Here is a 10,571-nt window from a genome sequence, read left to right on the forward strand (position 1 = left end):
TTACAAATCTCTTGATTCGATCCAATGATTATTTTCCGTTAGTGTTCCTCCATGATGTTTTAGATAAAGTTGAAAGATTAGGATGCAAAGATAGAAAAGAAAACTTATTTTATAGCCAGAGAGGGTGGAATTCATTGATTCTGTGATTTCTAACATATGCCGATTCATTCGTTGGTGGCCGGCAAATAGTGTTAATCTGTTGAAGAAATGGATAACGAACTTTATCTAGACAAGTGGGTTAAAAGAAAGCACCTTTTCTTGTTATCTATAAATATTGTTTTTAAAAGAAAATTTGGATTAATAAGAATATAGTCGGTGGGCCCTGAAAAACCTCTCACGATTTCCATGCTTCCCAACTACTGCAGATGCATCTTTAGCACATTACACAAAAGATTTGCTAAGAAGTAAGTGTTGGATAATTGCATTAACACGTAATAAAAGAAAGAAGCAGGAAACTCAATGGGGTTTTTCAACATCATGATTTAGCATTCTTACGTGAAAGACTAATAATAATATTCTCCGCCCAAAACCAAATTATTATGAAGAGTACGTAATACTAATAAACAGACAAAGTGCTGCTGATGCTATTCTCATGGCACGTTGGAGTAGCCACCGTGGGCACCTCCAGCACCACCGTGGCCACCTGCACCTCCGCCTCCAGCACCACTGCCACCCCCATAGCCACCACCATGTCCTCCCTCAGGGGTTCCACCAATTCCTCCGCCAGATCCTCCACCACTACCATACCCACCTCCATATGCTCCTCCTGAACCATAACCAGCGCCGCCACCACCTCCACTACCACTGCCACCGCCACCGCCACCGCCGCCACCACCACTACCACTACCATGTTCTCCACCACCACCATAGCCACCTCCATTGCCTGCTCCTGCACCCCCACCATAACCACCACCAGCATCGTAACCAGCTCCACCACCATGACCACCCCCGCTACCATAACCACCACCATTTTCTCCACCAGCACCGTAACCAGCTCCACCACCATGACCACCCCCGCTACCATAACCACCACCATTTTCTCCACCAGCTCCACCGCCATGACCACCCCCGCTACCATAACCACCACCATTTTCTCCACCAGCTCCACCACCTTGACCACCACTACCATGTTCTCCTCCAGCACCACCACCGCCACCATAACCACCGCCATGTTCTCCTCCAGCACCATAGCCAACACCGCCACCTCCATAACCACCACCATGTTCTCCTCCAGCGCCAAAGCCAACACCGCCACCTCCATAACCACCACCATGTTCTCCTCCAGCGCCAAAGCCAACACCACCACCACCATGTTCTCCACCATAACCAGCACCACCACCAATGCCGCTTCCACCTCCACCACCATACCCCACAGCACCATGGTCTCCTACCACTCCATAGCCACCTCCACCACCAGAGCCGCCACCTCCACCACCACCGTAGCCTCCCGAAACTCCTCCATACCCAGAGCCACCACCAATGCCATGGCCAACGCCATAGCCAGAAGCAGTCCCTTCCTCAAAAGTTAGGAGGACCCTAGCAGCTGAACATACTGCTAAGCCCACTAAAGCAAAGAAGAGGACACCAAGAACCCTTTGAGTAGCCATGAAAGGTCTCGAGATGAGATGGTAGTGGAAGAGAAGGGAAGTATTTATAGAAGAAAATGGAGTGGAGGGGGGTGGCCCAGAACAGAACCGCGTTTTGGGTTTGTGGAGCTGTTGATAGAGGCACATGCACAGGCACTTTGAAGTGCCTACCACTCTGCAGTTTCACAACTTAAGTGGGTAGAGAAGACTCGATAGTGTGACTTTGGCTGTCGTGCATATTAGATGATGATGTAAAATCACCCAAGAAAGGGAAAAGTATATGGAGGGGGTTAGTTGAAATATACTGTACATGTGTGACAGTGTGAGGCTTAACTTTGCTTTTATTTCAAACAATGCCATTTTCTTTCTTCTGATGGATCTCTTGCAAACCTAATTGCCATTTTTATCAAGAATCGGATCAAATGAGTAGTAGCTAATGGTGATCAAACCTGGAAGGATGCCAAAATTCATCTGAAAGCTAGGCTTAAGGAAACATTAATTGTATGCACTATAAAGGGGTTAGATCATCATGCCCAGCTGGCGGTAGGTCAAATCACCAATACAAACTTTAACCCTAGGTTTGCTCGAGTCTAAAGCATTGGCATGCATGCATGGATGACCTCTTAACGATTTATTTTGTAAGTTCAAAATTTTATGTTTCATCCCACATGGGTGTTGGGTGCCATCTCACAGAATCCCTATAGTGGATCATATGTGGTATGATCTAACTTTATCCCCTTAGGGATCTAGGGCTGATCCACTGAGATAAATTGATATTATTTCCTGTTTTTCCATGCATTAAAAGCATACTTTTGTTCAAGAGGAAGCACTTTTGGTTAGGGTCCAATTTCCAACTATCATGATCTAAGTATATTTCATGGGTTATTTTGTAGTGTATTTCTGTTATCATATTTTATATTTGCAAGAAAGAGAGGATTGAGAGATATGGGAAGATTTTTTATTTTATTTATTTATTATTATTATTTTTTTTTTGGTAAAAGACATTCGGTTAAACAAATAACAAGAAGAAACAACCTAGATGCAAGGAGTCCACCAACCAAGCAGAGGAATTGGTCGAACTTGGCACCGACTTGGCCCTTCTAGCTAGAGTGTCTACAACTGCAATTGAGACCCTTGGAATAAACAATACCCAATATACATCCAGAGAACTACCAGGCATGAGAGCTATAGCACATCTTCCTGCACCTGTCAAACATTTGTATTTGTTGGGATATGAAAAATCCATCGAATAGAACAATCAGCAAATAAGAGAAAAGAAGAACACAAGAATTTACGTGGAAAACCCTTAAAGGGAAAAAAACCACGAGCAAGAGAGAAAACTCAACTATAGATAAAGAAATATATAAGAATGAAGATTTTGGGATGAATTACATGTGGAGGGGGATACATCCTTTTATAGCCTCTTCCCATCCTATCTTTTCTCCCACATCTACTCGAACTGGGACTAAAATTCTCCACAAACTCCCACTTCTTTTCGATGTGGGATAACAACTCTCACTTCTACTAGATGTGGGACTAAGACTATACAACATTATTTTAACACCCCAAACTACATGCTCAGAGAAGAACCTAACCATTTACTGTTTGTCACTAAAAATTTGAACAACAATATCCTTGTTGCGAAACTGTTGCCAACAATGCCTTTCTAACACAGAAGAGCCTCGTCCATAACTATAGAGTCCAACAACGAAGGCACTGTCGCTGAATGCAAAAGCGTCCCCGTCAGGGATAGGAAAGCTAAACCCAGATCCCATTTCTTTTTTTTTTTTTGGATAAAAACCAACATTCCATTCAACTAATGGAAATGATCAAGTTGCCCTTCATATCATATGATGACAAGTAATTTGTAATCTATGGAAGGGAGGATAGCAAACTTGAAATGATCAATTGATGGTTTAACTAGTTAAATATCTAAGCCCCAATTCGAATTACTAGTATTTTCTTGTCCCTCATGGTGCTGAAGCTCAATACATGAGAACATCCAAATTTAATAAGTGCACATCAAATTGAATAAAATACTGGTAGAAATAAAACAAAAGTGCCTAACAGTAGTGTGTTATATTTTCTCAACCATAAAACAACTTATCTTGAATTCTTGATGTTGGAATATAGTGGTGAGCAAAATATTTTGAAACCCAACATCAACATCACAATAGTTTTTGTTTAATTACGACTGGTACCTCTTTTAATCGGGTAAATTGGCAAGTGGCCCGGTGGGCCAAATTGAGGAATCAAGAAATCTATTTGTATTAGTTCGGTTTCTGGATTAGCTTGTTTAGTATTTAATCTTAAATACTTCTTTAATTAAGGTTACTTAATGTTTGGAAACAAAAAACCTACAAGAAAACCTCGGAAGCAACCAATACAATTATACATAAACTTAGCATCTTTATTCAACTTGCTTTTTTATTTTTTGTTTTTCTTTTTGGGCACACATCCTATTCAACTTGTCTAAAAGCTCGAACTCCTTAGTGATCTGATCTGATCTGGCTGTTGACAATTATTACTATCTATCCATGGGTAAAGAAGGCCATTGTCATACTCTAGTTGTATTGCTAAGCAGATACAGAGGGTTAGAGAAACACTTTGCTAGATGTTCTCTCGGAATTCTCATGGCTTGTGGCCACCATCACTTCCTCCACCACCGCCATGTCCTCTACCAGCTCCGTAGCCTGCACCACCTCCACCGCCACCATAACCACCACCATGTTCCCCACCAGCACCAATACCAGCTCCGCCACCATGACCAGCACCACCACCTCCGCCAGCACCGCCACCTGCTCCTCCTCCACCTCCGTTACCACCGCCATGTTCTCCACCAGAACCAGAACCAGCCCCACCACCATGGCCACCACCGCCACCATAACCTCCACCATGTTCTCCTCCACCACCTCCGCCAGTACCTCCACCACCTCCTCCACCACCTCCATAACCTCCACCAGAACCATAGCCACTTCCACCACCATGACCCCCACCTCCACCGTAACCACCACCATGTTCTCCTCCACCACCTCCGCCACCTCCATAGCCACCACCACCACCACCTCCACCGGCACCTCCACCATGACCACCACCAGTACCCCCACCAGATCCATAACCAGCACCACCACCAATGCCGCTGCCACCTCCCCCACCATATCCCCCAGCACCATGGTCCCCGGCTACTCCAAACCCACCTCCACCACCACCGTGGCCTCCGGAAAGTGCTGTTCCATATTTAGAGCTGCCAACACTGACAGGCCCAGAACCAGTTCGTTCCTCAAAATTGAGGAGGACCCTAGCAGCAGAGCAAAGAGCTAAGCCCAGTACTAAAGCAAAGAAGAAGAGGAAACTGAGAACTCGGTGACAAGCCATGAAAGAGCTTGAAGTCGTACATCGTGTTGAGAAGAGGCGAGAAGGTGAGTATTTATAGAAGAAATGTAGCTGTACTAGGGTTGCCCAGAACCGCGTAATGCGTTTATGGAGTTGTTGAGAAGCACATTGGTACATGCACAGGGAATTAGGTTTGTCACTCAAGGAGTCACACTTGAGACTTGAGAGTAGAGTAGAGTCTCGATAGCGTGTGTGACTATGGGCCTACGGCTGTCGTCCATATCAGATGGTATTATTTTTACTTTTTTCAAGGGGCGGCAGGTTTAGTGTATGGGCCACTCTCCATGACAGATTTCTTGCATTCATATCACATTTTCTATGGCTCGTATTCGGTTTCAGAAGAATGTGGGAACTCTGTTTGGTTAAATCTGGTCAAAGTGAGTCATGCCTTTTTTCTTTTTCTTTTTTTTTTTACTGAAATAAATATATATCAACTAGTGAAAATAAATAAATAAAAAGACTATAAAAAAAAAAACTCCATAAAAAATGTTAAAAATAACAAATTAATATATTTTCAGGGTTTTTTATTGTAAGTTGACTTTATTTTTTGAGCAAATTGCACTGGCACCTCAAAATGGAGGCCTTAAAACACTGACACCCCACTTTATGTTTAAGAAACACTGTCACCCCAATTCAATAAACACACTAGTCCATTCTGTTAGTGAAACTGTTAACCCATTGTTAATTTTTTTTAATTCAAAAAATGACCTTACTAAAATCTAAAAGAAAAAAAGAAAAAGAAAAATCCATCGTTCTTCACAACCGATCTTCATCGTAGGCGGAAGAACCTATTCGGAGTTCTGGCTTCATCATTCTTCACTTCGTCAAGCGATCGGTCTTCCTCAGATCTTGTTTTAATGTGATGGCAAATAAATTTATTGGGAAATCAATAACAAGTTGGTTGATCGCCTTGATTTATTATCACTTTAACAATAGCATCTTCAGATTTTACCTTCTTGAATTTGCTGGTTGTTTTTCTTGTAGAATCTCACTCCTTAGCTATTCCGTTGCTTGCTTGAATTCAAATCATTGTAGTTCTGCTAGACGACCTTATTCGAGAATGTGCATGTGATTGATGGAATGTTAATGGAATCAGGTTATCCAAAACCTTTCAAACCCTTAAAATATATGAAACTGTCAATCTTTAAACCTTGAAAGTGAACTTAAAGTCCAAACATCTCTCCCAAATAATTGGATCTTATCCATGGATAAATTCATTGTATTATTATTATTTGGTAGAAGGAGAAATCCGTTGTATGAAAATTTCATACTTCAGTGAGAACCTAAATTTCCAAGAATCCTCCAAAAGAATTGTTGAACCTAAAATGGTTGAATGGAGGGAGAAAACCTTCAACGTGAACACAGGGAGAAATGAGAAATAAAAAATGAAAAGTGAAAAATGAGAAGTGAAATGGTTGAACTAAAGTTAGTTTTTTTTTCTTTTATTTATTTATTTATTTATTTTTTGATAAATGAGAATAGATTTCTTGAAAAATAAGTCAAGGGTAAAATAGTCTTTGCAAAAATATGACTAACAGAGTAATAACTTTTCTATCAGAATAGGATTTATGTGTTTTTTAAACATAAAGTGGGGTGTCAATACTTTAAGGCCTTCATTTTAGGGTGCCAGGTGCAATTGCTCTTATTTTTTTTTAAACCACCAGAGGTTGTTTCAATAATGAGATTAGAGTTTGATTTTCTCTAAAATAGAATTGCGAGTTTTAAAGAGAAGTTTCATTTTTTAGTGACAAGATTTTTTGAGTTTATCTAGATTGGCACAAAATACTAAGTTTTATTTAATTGGATATTCTAATCTAGTCACATCGTTTTTCATCTGGACCCAGTCTTAATGATTCTTAACCAAGTTTTAAAAAACTTGATTCAACTCTATCTAAACTGGTTTCTATAATGTTCTTGCATAGTTGTTTGTCATTTACTAGTAAGCCAATGCTTGCTCGAGGAACTAGCTATAAAACCCTAAAGGAAGTCAAAAAGTACTATGGTAAACTAGCTTCTTAGTTAAATCACTAAATAAAAAAGAAAAAAAGGTGTATCTAGTATCTGCCAGATATATTAAGTCTAGAACCTCTACATTCGCCTCTACCCACGAGAGTAGAGGACCTTCACATCCATCTACCACATTTTAGGAGGGGCTCCACCTCTCAGCACTAACAAATTGAATCTCTCCTCTTAAATATGTGGTGAAGGGAGCACAATTCTTTAGCTGCGAGAATAGAGAATCTCAACTCATACATTTTAGTGTTCTTATTTAGAATGGAAAGTTTTGCTAAAAGATTCTATGGGGGAGCTTGAATTATGCCTTTCTTTTCTTGTATTAAGATGAGATCAAAACCCAACTTAATTCTATTTGAGCTAAAGTCTTGAAGAAAATATATTTTCCTAAAAAAAAAAGAAGAAAAAGAAAAGAAATAAAGAAGAAGAAAAGAAAAAATGTTCTAGAACTTGAAACTTCCCATCCAAAAGTATTTCTATGAAGAAAATTTGCAATGGTCTCGTGGCTGATTTTTTGGATGACCCTTGGTTGAGGGCTCTCCATCCTAAAACTATTTTCTCTAGTCTAGGTGGTTCACATTCAAGAGGCACAATGGCTGATTTTATCTCAACCAACACTCGGAATATGATTCTCTTAGTAGGTCGCTCTCCCTGTCCATTTTGTGGAGCTTATCTCATGTGTAAATGTTTCTAATTATGATGATGTTTGGAATTGTTTCGTATCCCAAAATGATTCCTTTTTCACAGAGAAAGCGACCATTTGAATTGGTAATATACTTTCGGTAAGATGGGGCCTTTCAAGAAAGTGGTGGAAGTTTGTGTGAAAATTTAAATCCTTCTTAGATTCAAGATATTCTTATAAAAAATGTTTTACAATGGAGTACCTGCTGATCCTGAGTTTATTTCTCACTAGTATAATGTCAGTTTTCTGTGTAAATTTTGTTAACTCAGACTGAAACATGGTAAAATTTTAGGACAAAAATTCTGAACTCACGATAACTTAATAAGAGAACATAAAGTACATATTTATAGAATGGTCGATCGACCTATTGGATCATTTGGGATGCCCATCAAGCCCTCTACTTACCTTACAAGTCGATCTAACAGATCAGTCATTAAAGTTGGCCACTAATTAAAGTATATCAATGTAAGTCCAATTTTTAAGTTGGGCAAAGAATTCATGTAACATGTAACATTTTTATATAGTTTAACGCTTGTGCTATACGATATCCTTACATAGAAGGAATGTTTATTACATGAGGACGGGAATGATATATTTGGGATGTTGTATGCATTCAAAAGGTGTCTTTATTTGAAATGAGGATTGAGGAACACATTAGTGAGTAGTGAAGGTTGCAAAAATGCATGAGAGAGTAAGAGGGAGACTGATTTCAAAAAGCCATATAATTATCTTCTTGCACGTCAATACGTTCCAAATACAATAAAAACTTGATCATCTTATTCAAGTTCTTTAAGAGCTTGCCATACTTAATAATCTATCTTGATAACAATTATAATTTGAAGCAGAGAGATTGCACTCCCTTAAATAGAAGATCTTATGGCATCTTTCATGGCTTGTAGCCACCGTGGCTTCCTCCAGCACCGCCACCAGCACCGCTACCACCACCACCACCACCTCCCCAGCAGCTCCATAGCCAGCACCACCTCCTTCACCGCTGCCACTACCATGGCCTGCTCCTCCACCAGCAGAGCCTGCACCACCTCCTCCTCCACTACCACCACCGCCTCCATAGCCTCCAGCGTGTTTACCTCCAGCACCGTAGCCAGCTCCACCTCCTTCACCACTTCCAGCACCATAGCCTGATCCTCCAGCTCCTCCAGCACCAGAGCCGGCACCACCTCCACCACCACTGCCACCTCCACCACCGTATCCCCCACCATGTTCTCCTCCAGCACCAGATCCGGCACCACTACCACTACCACTACCACTACCACCTCCATAGCCACTACCACCTGCACCACCTCCACCTCCACCACCACCCCCACCACCTCCACCTCCACCTCCACCACCTCCTCCATGTGCTCCGCCAGCTCCATAGCCAGCACCTTCACCACTGCCGCTTCCACTACCACCACCATAAGCCTCCTCACCCTTTTGGCCTACCAAGGCATACCCACCACCACCACCTCCAGAGCCCCCTCCACCACCACCACCATATCCTCCTGTGACTCCTCCCCCATAACCAGCCCCACCACCAATGCCATGGCCAGCGCCATAGCCAGCAGAAACTCTTTCGTCAAGAGTGAGTAAAGCTCTAGCAGCAGAACATATCCCAATTCCCAATAACACAAAGAAGAGAATACAAGAAACCCTTTGAGTAGTCATTGTGGAAAATGTTTAAAACCCACAACTATGGCTGGAGAATGAAGGTCGAACACGGCTATTTATAGGAGTTTTCTAGTGGTCCAAATCCGCGTTATTTGATTTGAGTAGTTGAGGAGCACATGATAAGAAGGGTTGAGCGTCCCACTCTGTGGCCCATTAAACCAACAAATAGAGATACATATTCCCACAAGCGCACTAGTATACTCAGTGTGATTTTGCTGGCTTCCATGACCTATCAAAAATTTCCATACTTTATTTTAGAACCACTGGTGCATATTTTGGACCTAACTTTCCGCGCCATTCCCTGTTCCTTCATTCACACTTCTTTCTCACCAGCAGTGCCTAGTTTTCATGCACTTAGAATGATGAAAGCTAGCTAGGGCTAGCGAGCTTCATGAATTCATTCGTTAATGGAAGTAAGTCCCTTTGTTTTGATGATCCAAAATGCAAATATGCATTTTTAAGAAGTGGAACACTGCCAAGGCCTGTGGGTACTTAACCGAGTTGTTTCTCTTCCGAGTAGGTTGAGATTAAATATTGAGAATAATTACACAAAAAAAGAAAAAAGTTGAACATAGAGACTAATAAGATTTTTATGTTGGAAATCTTGAGGGGAAGAAAACGGACGACTACCAATAATCTACTAATCTCAATTATCAACAATAGTTATATAGAGAGAAGATCGAATCACATATAAAACTCTAATTTGAGATACAATTAACATTGTACTATCTCTCAAGGTAATCTAAGACATTGGATAATGAATCTAAATGTAATTTGGGTTTTTTCCAAAAAATATTTCAATGTAAATGTAATATGTAATAGGGGCAGTATGGTCATTCTGTTAAGTTAGGACTGGCTGTGTCTTATTTATTTGTTCTAAGGACAAGGGGTTAATTTCAATTCTTTATTTGAGGTTATGTAATTTGGGGTTTTGAGGGTTTCGTTTCATTCATACGATTCACACTCTCTCTTCTCTCACGATCGCTCTCTGGTTTTGCTCTCGGGTTTGCTTCTTCTTCATCTTCTGGTTGAAGGTTTGGCTTGTGCTTGGTGATGGTGTTTTGCTCTTGATCAAGGCTAGAACAAAATCTTCTGTTGGTGCGTGGAAAGACTACGGTTGTTGGTGTTCTTGGATTCACGCAGGAGAGATCTCATCCAGGGTTTGCATCTTGTATCAGGTGTGGTTGTTTCATTACCTTGGTTGTTTGATCTCTAGTCTTGTATAGAGT

General features: G+C 41.0%; 1 protein-coding gene and 1 pseudogene across 1 annotated transcript; both read right to left on the reverse strand.

Moving 5' to 3' along the window:
* Nucleotides 1-258: 258 nt before the first annotated feature.
* Nucleotides 259-4,970, reverse strand: LOC149012311 (uncharacterized). Its single transcript, XM_089159908.1, has 3 exons — nucleotides 4,529-4,970; nucleotides 4,325-4,384; nucleotides 259-1,513 (listed from the first exon to the last, which is right to left on the reverse strand). Exons 1-3 carry the CDS (start codon nucleotides 4,959-4,961, stop codon nucleotides 591-593), a joined length of 1,416 nt encoding a protein of 471 aa, XP_089016034.1. The 5' UTR covers nucleotides 4,962-4,970; the 3' UTR covers nucleotides 259-590.
* A 3,588-nt stretch (nucleotides 4,971-8,558) lies between these two features.
* Nucleotides 8,559-9,356, reverse strand: LOC149012312 (uncharacterized; annotated as a pseudogene).
* Between the last annotated feature and the right edge of the window lie 1,215 nt (nucleotides 9,357-10,571).

The sequence above is a fragment of the Hakea prostrata genome, chromosome 6 (assembly GCF_041222555.1).
Source record: "Hakea prostrata isolate BN-2017 chromosome 6, UWA_Hpros_2, whole genome shotgun sequence".
Taxonomy (NCBI): Eukaryota; Viridiplantae; Streptophyta; class Magnoliopsida; order Proteales; family Proteaceae; genus Hakea; species Hakea prostrata.

What these genes read in the sequence shown, in the direction of transcription:
- LOC149012311 (XM_089159908.1), bottom strand. Translation starts at nt 4,961, where the DNA reads ATGGCTTGTCACCGAGTTCTCAGTTTCCTCTTCTTCTTTGCTTTAGTA. An exon ending in TGGTGGAGGTTATGGAGGTG is followed by an intron (nt 4,385 to 4,528) that starts GTGGAGGAGGTG and finishes GAGGAGGAGCAG; the next exon opens with GTGGCGGTGCTGGCGGAGGT. An exon ending in CGGAGCTGGTATTGGTGCTG is followed by an intron (nt 1,514 to 4,324) that starts GTGGGGAACATG and finishes CTTTTGAGGAAG; the next exon opens with GGACTGCTTCTGGCTATGGC.